At 40.9% G+C, this 16,695-nt stretch overlaps 1 protein-coding gene across 2 annotated transcripts in view; it reads left to right on the top strand.

The window, feature by feature from the left end:
- CTPS2 (CTP synthase 2) overlaps positions 1 to 16,695 on the top strand; it is a 114,404-nt gene that overhangs the window by 32,068 nt on the left and 65,641 nt on the right. For both annotated transcript variants that reach the window (XM_080910970.1, XM_080910971.1), the window contains exons 12-13: positions 1,205 to 1,267; positions 1,359 to 1,402. In XM_080910970.1, the coding sequence (XP_080767096.1) occupies positions 1,205 to 1,267; positions 1,359 to 1,402 (107 nt within the window). The remainder of the gene's footprint in view (positions 1 to 1,204; positions 1,268 to 1,358; positions 1,403 to 16,695) is intronic.

Genomic DNA, 16,695 nt, shown 5'->3' with positions numbered 1-16,695 from the left:
CTTGCCTATAACCTCTCATGTGTTAAGATTACAGGTGTACACTTCTACTTCAGACCATCATGTCTCTTTATGCCCTACCCATATGGAACTTTCTGAAGTTCTTGAGCTCTCAGCCATTTCCTACTTATCCCTTTCATCCTGGCATGCTGCTACAATGATGGCTTCTCCCTTTGCATTTCCTGAATCACTTGTATATATATATCTGTGGGAATGCTCATTGCTTTCTCTTTATAGGAAGGGGATGGTTGGCTGCAGTGACTGTGGACATAAAAGCAAAAGCATCTGTATGGCAACAGGGCTCATCTTTATGTTTTAAAATTTATTTTTATTTTATGTGCCTGCATATTGTGTGTGTGCGTGTGTGTGTGTGTGTGTGTGTGTGTGTGTGTGTGTGTGTTTGTTTGTGCAGCACATGCAAGCAGTGTCCTTGGAGGTCAAAGAGGGCATTGGATGTTGGATCTTTGGAATTGGAGTTATAGATATTTTGTGAGCTGCCATGCTGGTGCTGATGATAACCTGGATCCTCTGCAAGAGCAACAAGTGCTCCTAACTTCTGAGCCACCTTTCTAACCCACCTTTGCCTTTCTTGAGTACCTGCTTGTTTTTGTTTCATTTCATGTCTTCTTCCCTGCTTTCTGAGATACATCTGCCCAAAACATGGGTGCCAGCCCCTGCTGCTGCTTTTATCCCTGAGATTAGCAGCCCCACCTCCTTAGGTGGTCATCCTCAGACTAGCCAACCTCAGGCTGCCCTGTGGCCAAAGCCATACTTTGGTTGTGAAATCTCAAGAAGCAGGGATATGAAATCTTAGCACAAGGAGACTTCCTCTCAAGTTGGGGGTAAAATTAGACATGCTCCGAAAGACTCAAGGTCTTTGAAACAGCCCTACAGCCTACATAGGTGCCTTGGTTCAAGAACAGCTAAGGTAGATGGCATATTTGTCTTCTGGGAGCTTGTCATTTCCTCGTCTGCCCTCCAGGTACTTCTTGTTCACTTCTGGATCTTAGATTGTTCCTTTAAAGTTTTAGTTTTAAGCCCTGTTACTTGCTACACTTTCAGGAGCTATTCTGGGTGCCAAGGGGTTGGCAGGAACAAAACAGGAAGTCTTCCTCTCTTGAGGTCTGCATTCCAAGAAACCACAGGGAAACACTTGAACAGAAAGTGTTACTAGATATAAAACATGCTCCTATGTTTCTCCTAATAGGAATTTGCCTTGGGATGCAACTGGCAGTGATTGAGTTTGCAAGAAATTGCCTGAACTTGAAAGGTAAGTCCAAGGATTGCTAAGCACCATTTATTTAAAAACAAAAATGTGTTAGCAATACTGGTAAATCACTAAACTTCTTCTTTGTTCTTAGATGCTAATTCTACAGAATTTGAGCCAAACACTCCAGTCCCATTGGTAAGTAGCTTGGTCATCTTTCTGGGTCTGATTATTTTCATTCTGTTTCAGTTCTTGCCTAAATCCCTAAGGGTAATTACTGTTTTCTCCTAACAGTGCCAGAACTTTAAAAATTACACATGAACTTATTATTACCTGTTATTTTTTGTTTCAAACTGCTTTGTTCTCACTAGTTTATCTTGCCAGCTGTGCTTTGAAGAAACACAGTCCAGCCTGATTCGTCTTTGCAACAGCTTTCAAGTTTAATGTTTAGGAAAAGATTAAATTGACTGTGACAACAATTTATAATGGCTAATATAAATAAATGAGCTGTCGTCTCATCTCTAGACTTGGCCCCAGTCTGCCTATTTTCAACATTGGTGGCCATCTATCTTTATAAAACAAAAGTGACAACTATTGTGGTACTGGTCCTCATTTGTCAAGATAGTCATGGGGCTAGAGAGATGGCCCAGTGGCTAAGAGTGCTTGCAATTCTTCCAGGGGACCCAAGTTTGGTTCCTAGCACCCACATTAGGTATAGCTACCTATAACTCCAGTTCTAGGGATCTGACACTTTCTTCTGGCCTTTGTCAGCATCCATATATGTGTGCACGCAAATAAAAAAGAAGTGGTTGTGGTTTCATTTCTCATTATGTAGCCCTTGTTGGCTTGGAACTTGATATGTAGACCTGTCTGACCTTGAACTCAGAGATTCCTGCCTCTGTCTTTCAAATGCTGGGATTAAAGGCAGCCCCCCCCCATGCCTGACTATAAGCATTTACAAAAAAGTCAGGATCCTTTGCTGGTCTATGAAGGCTCTCCCATTTTATCATTTGTCCCGTGTCATTCCAGTTCCTTCCACACTTAGGCTTTCCAATTTGGACAATTGAAGTAGTACTTTTCAGTTTTTTTTTTTCATGAATATTCCCTATACCTTAGACGTTGCTCTTACGATTTCCTTCCTGGGACCTCAACGAAACCAATGAGGAGTTGAACTAGTTATTTTATTAGGAAGGCTTTATTTCTGTGCCTTTGCTTTCTTGCCATATTCATTAACAGAGCTTGAGTTTCATGCTTGGCATTGGCCTTTGGCTTGCCTGATCATCAGTTGTCTGTATATCCAGCTACACCCCTGCTGCCAAACATACTATCTAATATCAGGGCCCTTCATATAGTGGTTTTATTCTTCTTTGTTGATTTTTTATTTTTATTTATTAGTGTGCTTGTTTGTGTGTTTGTGTGTCAACCATATGGACTGTTTGCAGTTGTTGGTTTTCTTCTGCTTCTATATGTTATGGGGAACAAACTCAGGTTGTTAGGCTTGTGTGGCAGACATTTTTAATCTACTGAGCTATCTCATAGGCCCTTGTTTTGTTTTAGATGTGGTCTCCCACTATCCCAGGCTTACCTAGAACTCACTATGTATCCCAGACTGGCCTCAAGCTCACAGCAATTTTCTAACCATAGCCTCTCAAGTTGAGGGTCACAGGTAAGAGCTGCCATGCCAGTTTTCTCTGCGTGGTTTTATTTATTTTGATTGTGTGTGCAATCACACATGTTTGAAGGTGCATGTGCCACAGCATGTGTGTATGTGTGTGTGTGTAGGGGGGTGTCAGGAATTGCTTCTTCTACTATGTGGATCCCAGGGATTAAAGGCTTTAAGCTTGAGTGTCTTTACCTGCTAAGCCATCTTGCTTCTCCTGATTATGTTGTTCTTAACATTTTACAGATTTGGCTACTTGAATGGCTCATTCAATGAGCTTTAGCATTTTTTACAGATCTCTGTCACTATCCTGGCAATCAATTTTGGATCACTTCATTACAAAAGAAATTCCAAGGCTTAGGATGTAGCTCAGTTGGTAGAATGGTTGTTTGGTATATACAAATCCTGGGTTCCATCTCCAGTGGGTAACTTAGGCGTGGTTGTGCATGTGTGTAATCTCAGCACTCAGGAAGAGGAGAAGGGGGCAGGAAGAGGAGAAGTTCAAAGTCTTCCTCAGCTGTTTGGTTAGATCAAAGAAAACCTGAACTACATGAGATCCTGTCTCAAGAAATAAGAAGGAAAGCCCATATGCTTTAGAGGACATCAACCCCATCCCTTTTCTAGGTAACTGTTGATCTATTTTCTATATCAAGATTTGCTTACTGTAGTTAATTTGTAGGAATGGAGCCCTCTATTCTGTGGCCTTTTATGACTGACTTTCATTTGGCATAACTCCCTCCTCCCTCCTTCCCTCCCCCCTCCCTCTCTCTTTGACAGAGCTTCTCTGTATAGTTCTGGTTGTCCTGGAACTCATTATGTAGACCAAGCTGGCCTCCAATTCAGAGATCTGCTTGCCTCTGCCTCCCAAGTGCTGGGACTAAAGGCGGGCACCACCACTGCCTGACTGCCATAACACTTTCAATGTGTATGTTGTAGCATGTCTCACTAATTCATTTCTTATTATAATTAATTACTGTTCTTTTGTGAGGACATGGGCTTTGTTCAATCTATTCATCTACTGATGGGTATTTGGGTTGTTCCTACTTTTCTCTATTGTGAATAATGTTTCTGTGAACATTCATATTTGGGTGGGTTTTTATTTGGTATGGACATGTTTTCATTTCATCTAGGAGTGGAATTCCTGGGTCATGTGATAATTATGCTTAATCTAGTGAAGAAACTCCAGACTGTTTGCCAAAGGGGCAGCAACATACAGGACAACATTCTGTGAGTGAGGGTCTCCGTTTCTGCATTCCCTGGAGTGCTTGTTACTGTTTGTGTCTGTCCTCACAGCAACTCCAGTGGAAGGGAAGCAGCATCTCTTCTGGCCTTTGATTTGCACCCCACACTGCCCCATAGCTAAGAATTGTTGGATATCTTTCATATGTAATGGCTACTTTTCTTTCTTCTTTGGAAAAATGTCTATTCGCATCCCTGGTTCATTTTAGTTGGGTTGTTTGTATCATGACTGTTGAGTAGTAAGAGTTCTCTGTATATTATAGGTTTAAGTTCCTTTTCACTGACATTTTGGGCTAGATGATTTTTAATTTAATAATAATATTATTATTATTACTAAGATTATTATTTTGTCATGTGTGAGGTGCTAGATGTCACTAGGTTTGTCTTCAATTATGACACTAACGTTTCCTCCAGATATTAGCAAATGTTCCTTGGTAGAAGGGCATGGGTAGAACTGTGTCCATTAAGAATAATTGACTTTGGGCTTAAATGAAGGCTCAGTGTGAGGAATGTATGCTGCGGGTTGGGTGTAGTGGCACATGCTTTTAATCTCAGCACTTGGGAGACAGAGGCAGGCAGATCTCTGTGACTTGAGGCTAGCCTGATCTACATAGTGAGCTCCAGAACAACCAGGATCCTGTTTCAAAAACAAATGTGTACTGGTTGCAGAGGGGCCTTAAGTTTGGATTTCACCAGCTACAGCGGGCAGCTCATAATCATCTCTAACTCCAGCTCCAGGTTTTCCAACACCTTTGACCTGCTCTTGTGTACATACCTACACATAGACACATAATTAAAAATAACATAGTCACTGGTTTAGAGGAATCTAGTTCTGTCTTATTCCTTCATATTATTTTTTCCTCATCTCTCTGATATGATTAATCCCCACTGTAGCAGCTAAAGGGAAGAGTGTTGGCTTGTTTGTTTTAAAATTAAAACAGGGTCTCATGTAACCAAGGATTCTGATTCTTTTGCTGTTACCTCCCAAGTGCTGGAATTCCAGGTATGTATCCTCACTTCTCCTTTATGTAGTGTTGGGGATGGAACCCCAGGGCTTTGTGAATGCTAGGAAAGCACACAGCCAGCTGACTTAGCTACTTCTGAATGGCTTAATTTATAACCCATCACGATAGAGAAGACATGGTGGGTGGGACTGGTTCTTCTCCATGTAGGTGGGAACATGAGGTACTTTGTCTTACGCAGTAGACAGACAATAAGAAGTGCCAAGCAGAGCTGGTCTATTAACCCTCATTCCATCTTAAGCAGTCCAACATCCATCTGCCAACCAAACCCCTTGTCCAAAATGCTTCTCGGTTTTCCTAAACAGCACTATAGCTGGGGAAGAAGTGTTCAGACACATAAACAACAGGAACCTATGGTGTGCATTTCATACCTGAACCATAACACTCCTCCTTTATAGCAACTATTTGTTATTTTTTTCCTTTGTTCATTCCATTAAAAATGACATTTTATTTAAGTGTATGTGCAAGTGTGTATATGTGTTCCAGTTCATGTGTGTGCTGTAGTAGAGACAACTTTCGTGGGGTTTGGTTCTCTCCTTCCACCTTACAGGTCTTGGGAGGGGGGCAGAATTCTGATCATTAGCTTGGTAGCAAGCATCCTTATCCACTAGGCTGTCTTGTTAGCCGCATTGTTCCATTTAAAAAATATATAAATAGGGTCTGGAGAGATGATTCAGCAGTCAAGAGCACCTGTTCTTGCAGAGGACCTGGGCTCAGTTGCTAGCACTTACATAGCAGCCCACAACCACCTATAACTCCAGTTCCAGGGGATCTGATATCTCCTGTGGCCTTTATGGGCACTGCATAGATATGGTACACTTGTATACATGCAGACAAAAGACTCATACGTAGATAAAATAAATCTTAAAATTAATTAAAAACATAGACAAATATGTTTGTGCATCTGTAACTTACTCTTCTTTTAAGATATACTATAGTATATTTTTCTCATTTTTTCCTGATTTTTTTTCTTAACTTAAGGCATTATGTGCTGGAGATCACCTCATGGAAGGATATAGAAATATTCATGCCGTTTTATAGCTTTCAATTCAAACCATAATGAACCATCACTTCCCAGCCAGATGGCACTTTTAAGCCTCATGCTCAGAAGGCCTCATATCAGTAAAAAAAAAAAAAAATTCCTTAGGAGGCCTTAATAGAAATGTATTTCCTGAGTAATAAAGCTGTGGTGGCTCTGCCAGGAAAATGATGGCTTTTCTTTTTCAGGTGCTGTTTGGGATAAGAAGGGATTTTACCAGTAGGTGCCGCTATTAGACAGCTTTGTATAGGTTAAGTCTTTGATGACAGCTCTTAACTCTGTATGCGTGCGTACATTAAAGAATAACGGACACACAGGTAAAACGTCTGTAGAGAAGGTATAAAGTGATTCATTTGTCTCATTTCGCCTCTTCCAGAGGCAACGGCCTTTATTTTGTGGTGTTGTTATTAGTTCAGGGATACATGCATGCTGTGTGTGTGTGTGTCTGTCTGTCTGTCTCTCTCTCCCTGTGTGTGTGTGTGTGTGTGTGTGTGTATGTGTGTGTGTGTAGGCATCTATCCATATCTATATAGATGGATGGATGGACACATACTCTTTTGGGGGCAAGCGGTGTAATGAATGGGAACTCAAGACACTGGACCATACCCACAGCTACCTTAGCTGTCTAGCATCCTTGAGACACTGTTCCTACTTTGTACTGATCAGCTATCATTGTGTAAGGACCTTTTATGGCTTGTCTAGCTGTGTGCACTATGAGCATGAGAGTATTTATTGCATTTATTGTACTGTGTTTATAGTTTATATTTAGGTTGTGCACTTTATTTTTGTAACCTGAAGTCACTCTACATTTTGACCTCTATGTACAAATATGTTCTGTATCCACCCATAAGCACATCTGTGGGATGAATCCATAGAAGGGAAATTGCTAAGTCAGAGGATGTGTGCATTTTACATTTCAATGGCTCCTATACACATAAGCGAGATGAGAACAATAAAACCTAATTGCTATTGAATGTCTTTATGTGCTGAGATCACTTTACTGGAGAAAAATAGCCTTAAGACCAGCAGTTGTGTTGATGGCTGAAAGTCTTATTAAAGGGGGATGGAATCATAATGCAACTAAAACCACAATGCCTGAGGAGTAACTTTACTTGGGTAGATAGCACTTAGTGGGCATGGTCTTTCTTGCTCTTCTAGCTAAAGAAAGTAAACATGTTGGAAATAAGGAGACTCTAATGATATGTCTGCTGCTGCAGTTTGTTTCATTTCATTGGTTGTCATGCCCTCCCTACATTTTTGGCATGCATGAGAAGTGCTATGGTTGCTTGCAACATCGTCAGAAATATTATTATTCAGAATAGGCTCTTAACAGGCACACGCAGAAGGAGAAATAGATTTTTCTGCAAGGGCTAAAGTATATGCTGAGTCCAAGGGTACCCAAGAAAGAGAACAAAAATTTGAAGGAAAAAGAGCTATTTCCCTGATTTATCCACAAGACATAATAGAACACTTTGTAGTGTTGCACAATACTTCTGGATCTGTAGCAACTCTGGTCTCTTTTCTGCTTTAAAGTTGTCTCAGCTGCATTTAGAGGAGGCCTCTCAGAACATAGCTGACTTTCATTCTATGATCTGTCTGAGGGACTAGGTATCAGAGAGCTTCCTGGTAGTCTGACAGACAGGAAAGGGAGCTTTAGGTAAATTAATGTATTTTTTTGAACAACTTTATTTTAAAAAAAAACAAAAATAAATGTACAAATTTTAAGCATTTTGCATAAAAGTATACGAATACATTTTTGTCAGTGCTTGGCTTTTTTCCCCCAAAGGTTTGATAGTGTGCATTAAGGTCTTGCTAATTGCAGTGAGCATAAAGTACATGTAAAACAGGATGTAACCCGGAATTAGTCAAAGTTTTCTTGGTGTGTAAGGATTGAGCATAATAGCTTTTTCTTTTCTTTTTTTTCCTTGAACTTCACATAGTTTGTGAGTTGTTTCTGGGGTGTTCAGAGCTTTCTGGGGTTAGTATCCCACTATCAGTGACTGCATATTATGTCTGTTCTTTTGTGACTGAGTTATCTCACTCAGAATGATATTCTCTAGATGCAGCCATTTTCTTAAGAATTTCGTTAAGTCATTGTTTCTGATAGCTGAGTAGTACTCCGTTGTGTAAATGTACCACAATTTTTGTATCCATTCATCTACTGAAGGACATCTGGGTTCCTTCCAGCTTCTGGCTATTATAAATAGAGCTGCTATGAACACTGTGGTGCATGTGTCTTTGTTGTATGTTGGAGCTTCTCTGGGGTTTATGCCCAGAAGTGGAATAACTGGATCTTCAGGTAGTACTATGTCCAATTTTCTGAAGAACCGCCAGATTGATTTCCAGAGTGTTTGTACCAGTTTATAACACCACCAACTGTGGAGAAGTGTTTCTCTTTCTTCACATCCTCACCAGCATCTGCTGTCATCTGAGTTTTGGATCTTGGCCAATCTGACTGGTGTCAGGTGGAATCTCAGGGTTGTTTTGATTTGCATTTCCCTGATGGCTAAGGATGTCGAGCACTTCCTTAGATGTTTCTCAGCCATTTGATATTCCTCAATTGAGAACTTTTTGTTTAGCTCTGTACCCCATTTTAATAGGGTTGTTTGATTCTCTGGTGTCTAGCTTTTTGAGTTCTTTGTATACCTTGGATATTAGACCTCTATCTGATGTGGGGAAATTAATGCATTTTTCACTTAAACATTTATGATGGCTGACTTGTTCTTTTTTTTTTTTCTTTCTATATAAGACAAAGACTTGTTAGCCTTTTTGGTGGGACTCCCAAATCTCCTGGGAGAGGTTGGAGCTTGTGTAGTGGGGACCATTCAGCTTTCTTTTCTTTGTCTGGATTATCTGATTTTCCACAATAGCCCAAACCAGTCAGTTCAGAGTAAAAAGGGAACCCCTAACATAAAAATTTAAGCTCTCCATACAAACTCAGATTCTGGATTCCAGGTCCCTTCTCCCACTGGAGGCTCTGCTTTTCCTGTTTTTTAGTTTTTAAGTCAGTGGATAAAAAGACTCTGTTCCTGCAATCTAGCCATGGTGGCATCATTGGAATCACACCTGTAATCGCAGCACTAAGAAGGCAGAGACAAGAGGATAGCGAGTTGGAGGATGTTCTAGGGTATCCTCCATCATATAGTGAGATCCTTCCTCAAAACAAAACAAGTCAGCAAACAAACAAACATACGAGAATAGCAAGGGAGATGGTATAGCAGGTAAAAGCACTTGCCACCACGCATGATGATCTGTTTGATTCCTAGAAGCCACATAGTGGAAGGAGAGAACAGATTCTCGGAGGATGCTCTTTGATGTCCATAGTCACTGTAGCACATGCGTCCACATACACAAAATACATAAATGTAATAAAACATTATTAAAAAACAAATGAAAATGTGAATTCACGTACAATATAACATGAAAGCAGAATGCATGTGCTGTCTTCAAAACATATACAGACACTCAAATGGTGTCTTACCAATACGGTAAAAGAAAGTGTGGAAGGGGTGGGAGAGATTGCTCAGCAGTGCTTCTTGCTCTTTCAGAGGACCCAAATTTTATTTCCAGCACCCATATTAGGCGTCTCACTATTAACTTCAGCTCCTGGAGATTTAACTATGTCTTCTGTCCTCTATGGGTACCAGTACATGTCATAGACACAGATGTACAGATATACACATATTTTAAAAATTGAAAAAGTGGGAGATTAGAGGTGTTTTTCCTATAAATTATTTTATTATTACATGTGTACAAGTGTCTTAACTGCATGTGTGTCTGTGCACAGCAGGTATGCCTCGTGCCCTGGGAGGCTAGAAGAGGGTATTAGATCCCTTGAAACTGGAGTTACAGATAATGATAAGCAGCCAGGTGGGTGTTGAGAACCGAACCTGGATCCACTGCAAGAGCAGCAACTGTTCTTAACTTCTGAACCACCTGTCCAGTACCAGGTTAAAATTCTATTACTGAGCCACTCATGGGATGGCTAGAAATGTTTTAACAAGATGCACATGGACATTTGAGATTGTTGTATTTGATAATATTCTCATTGGAGTTCTTTATCATAGTTATGCCTTAAATTATCTCTTTCTAAGCTAGGAAGTTTCAGAGTTAAAAATAATTTGACATCTGATTTGTGAAATAGTTACAGTTAAAAGCTGATTCCTATGAAGTGTAATTTATGTTATGCATTAAACATAATGAATGCATTACATTTTTTTCTACCTTCAGTTGAAGCCCATTTGCAGTATTTCCTTTGGCTTATTTTTCAACAACATTTGATGCTATGCAAATTAAGAGATTTTTTAAAAAAGTAAAAAAAGAACAAGATTCCAACAAGCCAAGCAATAACAAATCTCTCCAATCCCATATACCCATAATCCTAGCACTTGGGAACTAGTGACAGGAGGATCTGAAGTTTGAGGCTGCCTTGGGCTATATGACTGTCTCAAACAAACAAACAAACACCCAGGCAATGTACTCCAGAGGAAATTCTTAGGCAACCTGTATTACTTGGGCATTTGATTTGCTTTAGAACATGTACCTCACACTGGCACCACAGTGTTAGCCTCATCATCCCACCTTCTAATTCATGATGGGCTGTGTTGGTTTTGTCCCTCATGTTGTCACAAGGAAAATAACTAATACACCAATCTCTTCAATCCCCGGGTAGCCTGCAAGTAGAATTGTGTTGGTAGTTCATTTGCAATGCTGCATTCAGGACTCTAAAGTGGACAGCCCCAAACAGCGCCCTTCCCAAAGTATCTCCTCCCACCAACATTCAGTCATTTCTATTAAAGAAAAATCAAATGGTTGAAAAACTTATTTCTAAGGCATTTCCCACTGAGCTCAAGGTACAAAAGCCTGATGAATACATTAGCTTTAAAGCATTCATGGAGTCAGTCATTTATTGTTAACATTATGGATTACTCTTAAAGCTCACTAATGGACGCTCATTTGAAATTACACTGGCCTCTTTCAGACAGCGGCCTTTGTAAAGGGGTCAGAGGTATGGCACAGAAAAAGATGCCTTAGGCAGGGGCCATCATGACTGGGAAAAAATGCTCCTTTTTAAAAATTGTATTTAACACGTACAAAGTGAACTTTGGTGTATATATACATTGTGAGATGATTACTAAAATCATACTAGCATCTATTAGCCATGTAGTTCAGTGAGTTTGGTAAAAACTTTTGAGACCTCTCCCTTAAAAAGTTTCAATTATTCTATAATTGTTTGCTTTTTGAGATGGGTGTCTCATGTATCTTTGGCTTACGTTGAATTCAGTATTCAGCTAAGAATGACCCTGAATTCTTGATCCTCCTGCCTCCATCTCTCAAGTGCTGAGACTGTAGTTGGGTGTGGCTGTGCTGGAATTCAATTACTTGTGTGTGTGTGTGTGTGTGTGTGTGTATGGGGGGTGGAAGAAAGAGAGAGATGAGCTTCCTTAATGGGGTTTGCTAGCTGGCAGCCTAGCTGCAAGTTCTGTGAGAGAACCTGTCTCAAAGGATCAAGTGAATGATAGATAGAGCAGGATGTCCTCTTCTAGTGTCTGCATATACATGAACGGATGCATGCACACATACACATTCATACACACCATATATACATATGCTTCACACTCAAAAGTAAATCTAAAACAAGGTAGATGGCTCCTGAAGAAGCAACCCAAGATTGGCCTCTGGCCTCCACACACAGACACACATTTGTACCTGCTGCACACAGATGGACATACACATGTGTGTGAGCAAGCATACACACAGAAGTGGAGGAAGAGGAGAAGAAGGAAGGGAGGGAGGGGGTAGTGAGCATGTGTCTTGCCTTGGTGGAGCCTACAACCTAGTGAGCAATGGAATTTCATGCCTCAAAAGTTTCTGGCAGTATAGATTATGGAGTAATGTAGATGGACTTTGGTGATGTGAGGATCAGGTCAGCATAGGAAGAGAGGTCAAGAAACCCTTTTCAGGTATTCTCACCCCATTCCCACCCCCATTTTTTTTGAGATAAGGTTACTGTGTGATGCCTCTGAATCTGCAATATTCCTTTGCCTTGCCTCTTGAATGCTGGAATCACAGGTATGAGTCACTGTGCCTTAATTAATTTTTATCCTTTTTGAAGGTTAAAATTGAAACAGTTTTCTTATGCTAGTATATCTAGCAATCATAGAAAATATATTTGATGAAGTCATATCTGCTTTGTCAAAGTCCTGTGTAAGTCTCTCATTTGTCTGCTATGCCCTTACAGAGTGTGCCTACCTCTTCTTAAAGCATGCCTATGTTATTTTGTTATTCATTCCTTTCTCCGTCCCTCCCTCCCTCCCTCCCTCCCTCCCTCCCTCCCTCCCTCCCTCCCTCCTTCCTTTCCTTCCTTTTATTGGCAGTACTGGGAAAGGAACCTAGACCATCATGTTTGTAAGGCAAGTGCTCTGCCACTGAGTTACAACCCTAGTTAGTCTGTGACTCTTGGCACCGTTTTTTTTTTTTTTTTTTTTTTTTTTTTTTTTTTTTTTTTTTCTGACTTTAGATTGGCTACACAAGAATTTCCATGATCTGAAGTCAGGGTGCCCTCTTTATTTCTCATACCCGGCAAAGGCAAAGCACGTGTGATCCTGGAATAGTCTTGTAAATTGGTCATGAAGTGTTTGCCTAGGGTTTGTTTTTTTCTTTGTTCCATTTTATTATATTTGCATGTGCCACTGTTTGTATATAGAGCCCAGAGGACAACTTTGGGGAGCTGATTTTCATGCCATCTTTACATGGGTTTGGGGGATTGAACTCAGGTTTTTAGGCTTATGTGGCATGTGCCTTTGTCCACTGAACCATCCAACTGGTTTTATATGTTTTAAATGTTCTTTGACACCCCTTCTGTGTATCCCCCTCTCAAAGCATCAGGGCACTAGGAACAAGACCCCAATGGAAATGCTGTTTTCTCTATTCACCCTTTCTTTGCTGATCACAGACTTATTTAGAACCTTAGTCTGGAAGTTAGTATCTTTCATAATTATTTGATCATGTAGATGTTTGATATATTTAGATTAACACATTCTCACTTTATTTTGGGTGATTCTGGGGATCGAACCCATAGTTTGGTCATGACAGGCAAACACTTTATGATGAACCATGTTCCATCCTTCTCTCCCCTTTGAAACAGGTTCTCATGTGTACTGCCAGGCTGGTTCAAACTTGCTACATATCTGAGAATGATGAATTCCGGGTCCTCTTTTCTCTACTTCCCAAGTGCTCAGATCACAGGCATGAGACACCGTGGTCATCTTTTGCTTTAGATATTTGGAGCTGAAATAACATGTTTCCTCTGTGAGGGGCTAATTGACATCTAGCACATAAGCTAAAGTGGGAGCTAGTCTGGCCTAGGTAAAAATTTTTAAAAGACACATAAAGAATAAACTTGGAACCATAGACTGCTGTTGCCTGGTATTTATTATGATTCCTATTGTCAACTTGGCAGGATCTGAAATCAATTGGAAGACAGTTACCCAGGCACATATGTGAGGGATTATTTAGCTGTTGGTAGTGTCTGTGAAGGATTGATTATCTAGAGTAGGTTAATTAAAGATAGAAGAACCACCTTGTAGATGGCACCATACCACAAAATGTGGTTTCAGTCTGAATAAAATGGAGAAAGCAAGCTGAACAATGACTTGCATGGCTCTCTGCTTCCTGATTGTGGGTGAAATGTGAACTACTGCAAACTCTAGCATCTAGAATTGCCTTTCAGTGATGGGCCATACACACTCTTCAAATATGAACCAGGATAAATCCTTAAGCTGAATCGTTGGGATACTTTGTCACAGCAAGACAGTAACAAATCTGTTAAAATCTTAAACAAATACTAGAACTTGTTTTTTTGAGACAGGGTTTCTCTGTGTGGCCCTGGCTGTCCTGGAACTTGCTTTGTAGACCAGGTTAGCCTGGAATTCAACAATCCAAATACTTCTGCCTCTGGAGTGCTCAACAGCATTGGAGCATAATTTAGCTGGTGTGGTATCGCATGCCTGTAATCCTAGTACTGGGTGAAAGGATTTATGCAAAGTTTGAGAGTAGCCCAAATTAAATAATGAGTTACAGGACAGTGAAGACTTCTGAGTTAGACTATGTCAAGATCATGACTGATATTGCTTATCCCAGGAAAAAAAATCTATTAGCACAACATATTAGTTGAACAAAAGAGAGAAACCTCATCTTATTTTAGTAGACTGTCTTTAGTGTCTACACCTGGTGTTCACAGTCTCAGAAACAAGCCATGGAGAACCTGTACTTCCAAAACAAAGAAAAGGATGTCTTTTACAAACCTATAGCCAATAATAAACTTGATGGGGAAATGAGATTCCCATTAAAACCAGCATCAGGGTTTTGGGTGTGGTTCAGTGGTACAAGTGTCCTTTCCTACCACATGGAATGCTCTGTGTCCTGTCTCCCAGCTACATAAACACTCTACCATTGCTGGGATAAAACACCATTACCAAAAACAATGGAGGTAGGGTTGGGGGTGGAATGAAGGGGTTATTTCAACTAGTCTATCATCCAGGGAAGTTAGGGCAGGAACTCAAGGTAGAAACCTGGAGGCAGGAACAGAAGCAGAGGCTGCAGAAGTGAATCGCCTCTTACTGGCTTGTTCCCCATGGCTTGCTCAGCCTGCTTGTTTGTACAACTGAGGACTACCTGCCCAGGCATGGCACCACTCACAATGGGCTGGGCCCTCCAACATCAACAACCACATAAGAAAATGTTCCACAGGAGTGGGATGCAGACATTTTCTCAGGTTTTCTTTTCCCAAATTATTCTAGCTAGTGTTAAGTTGACATAAAACTAGCCAGCACAGCTACATACCCAGACATGCTGCTCTAGTTCATGGTGGAAGGATTAGAAGTCACTGTTCTATGTGCTTATTTTTTTTAATGCTTAAATCTTAAGCTCTTATGCTTGCACGTTTGTTTGTTTGCTTATTGGCCTTTCAAGACGGGTTTTCTGTGTAGTCCTTGCTCTCTTGGAACTTGGTCTATAAATCAGGGTGGCCTCAAATTAACAGAGCCTCATGCCTCTGCCTAGGCATGCAGTACCTGTACTCCATCCTAAAGGATTCCCCCTCTCTGTCTCTGTCTCTGTCTCTGTCTCTCTCTGTCTGTCTTTCTGTGTCTTGGTGTCTCCATGTCTCTGTGTCTCTCTCTGGTTTTTTTTGAAACAGGGTTTTTCTGTTTAGTCCTGGCTGTCCTGGAACTCATTCTGTGGACCAGGCTGGTCTCAAACTCAGAGATCCTTGGCCTCTGCCTCCCAAGTGCTGGGATTAAAGGTGTGTGCTACCCTCACCTGGCTGCTTAATTAATTTTTTGTTTGGCTTTTGGGGACAGAGAATCATATACCCTAGGCTGGCCTCCAACTTGCTAAGTTGCCAAGGATGACCTTGGACTCCTGATGCTCAGCCTCCCTCCCACCTTTCAAATACTGAGATGATAGGTGTCTGGCTCTTTTTTTTTGACTGTTTTTATTTTTTTGGGTTTTTCTTTTCTTCTTCTGCTTCATTTTCTATCAGTCAACCCACAATCAGTTGATGTACCTACTCACCTACTTCCCTGTCTATCTTCTTATTGCATTTGTGTGTGTGGGAGGCAGGAGTCAGTTCCCTCCCTCTACCACACGTATCCTGGGGATTAAAGCCATCTTATCAGGCCTGGCAGCAAGTGTTTCCTCTTGCTGCTTAATTTCTTGAATACACAACATAGATTTCAGTGATGTCTGATTATTGGGGAAACTTCTGTAACCACATTCTTTCCTCTGAAATCACAAGTATACTCTCAAGGTTAAGATAGTGTGTTTTCTCACTGTTAGAAAAAGGGAGGGCAGAGGGACTTAATATGAAGATCAGTGGCTCAGCAATTAAAAAACATTCTCTTGTATTTGGGGAGCATAGTTTTTAAACATTTATTTTGTGTGTGCATCCAGATGCATGCTCTCACAGTTACCCCATGACATAGGTGAAGGTCAGAAGACATCTTGCAATAGTTGGTTTTCTTACGTGGGTCCTGGGGGTCCGAACTCATGGCATCAGATTTAACAGCCTTGACCTGCTGAGTCCCCTTATTCTTTTCATGCCAAGTAGGAAGTGGCTCTCTTATCCCTGCCCTCATCTTTCCCAGTCCCCTCCTAATGTGTAGTTGTCTTTGTGTGTGTGTGTGTGTGTGTGTGTGTGTGTGTGTGTGTGTGTTATGGCTAATACCTGACAAGAAGCAACATTACGTCTATATGTTGCTTTACAGTCTGAGGGGGTACATTCCATCCTGTCAGGAAGGCATGAAAGTGAGCAGAAGGTATGCAAGTAGGAGCAGAAGGCATCTAGTCAAAGTGCTCTCTCAGGAAGCAGACGGCATGTTAATTTCTACTGTGTACATCACGTTGGTTTGTTTTGTTTGAGAGAAGGTTTTGCTGTGTAGCTTCAGTTGACCTCTAGATCCTCCCACCCTAGCCTTCTAACTGCTGGGATTTAAGGTGTGCACCATCAGCTGAGATTGGATATGTTAAC

The sequence above is a fragment of the Micromys minutus genome (genome assembly GCF_963924665.1).
Source record: "Micromys minutus genome assembly, chromosome: X".
In the NCBI taxonomy this organism is placed as follows: Eukaryota; Metazoa; Chordata; class Mammalia; order Rodentia; family Muridae; genus Micromys; species Micromys minutus.
The sequence above is the reverse complement of the archived record's forward strand: the minus strand, read 5'-3'. Positions and strand labels throughout refer to the sequence as shown.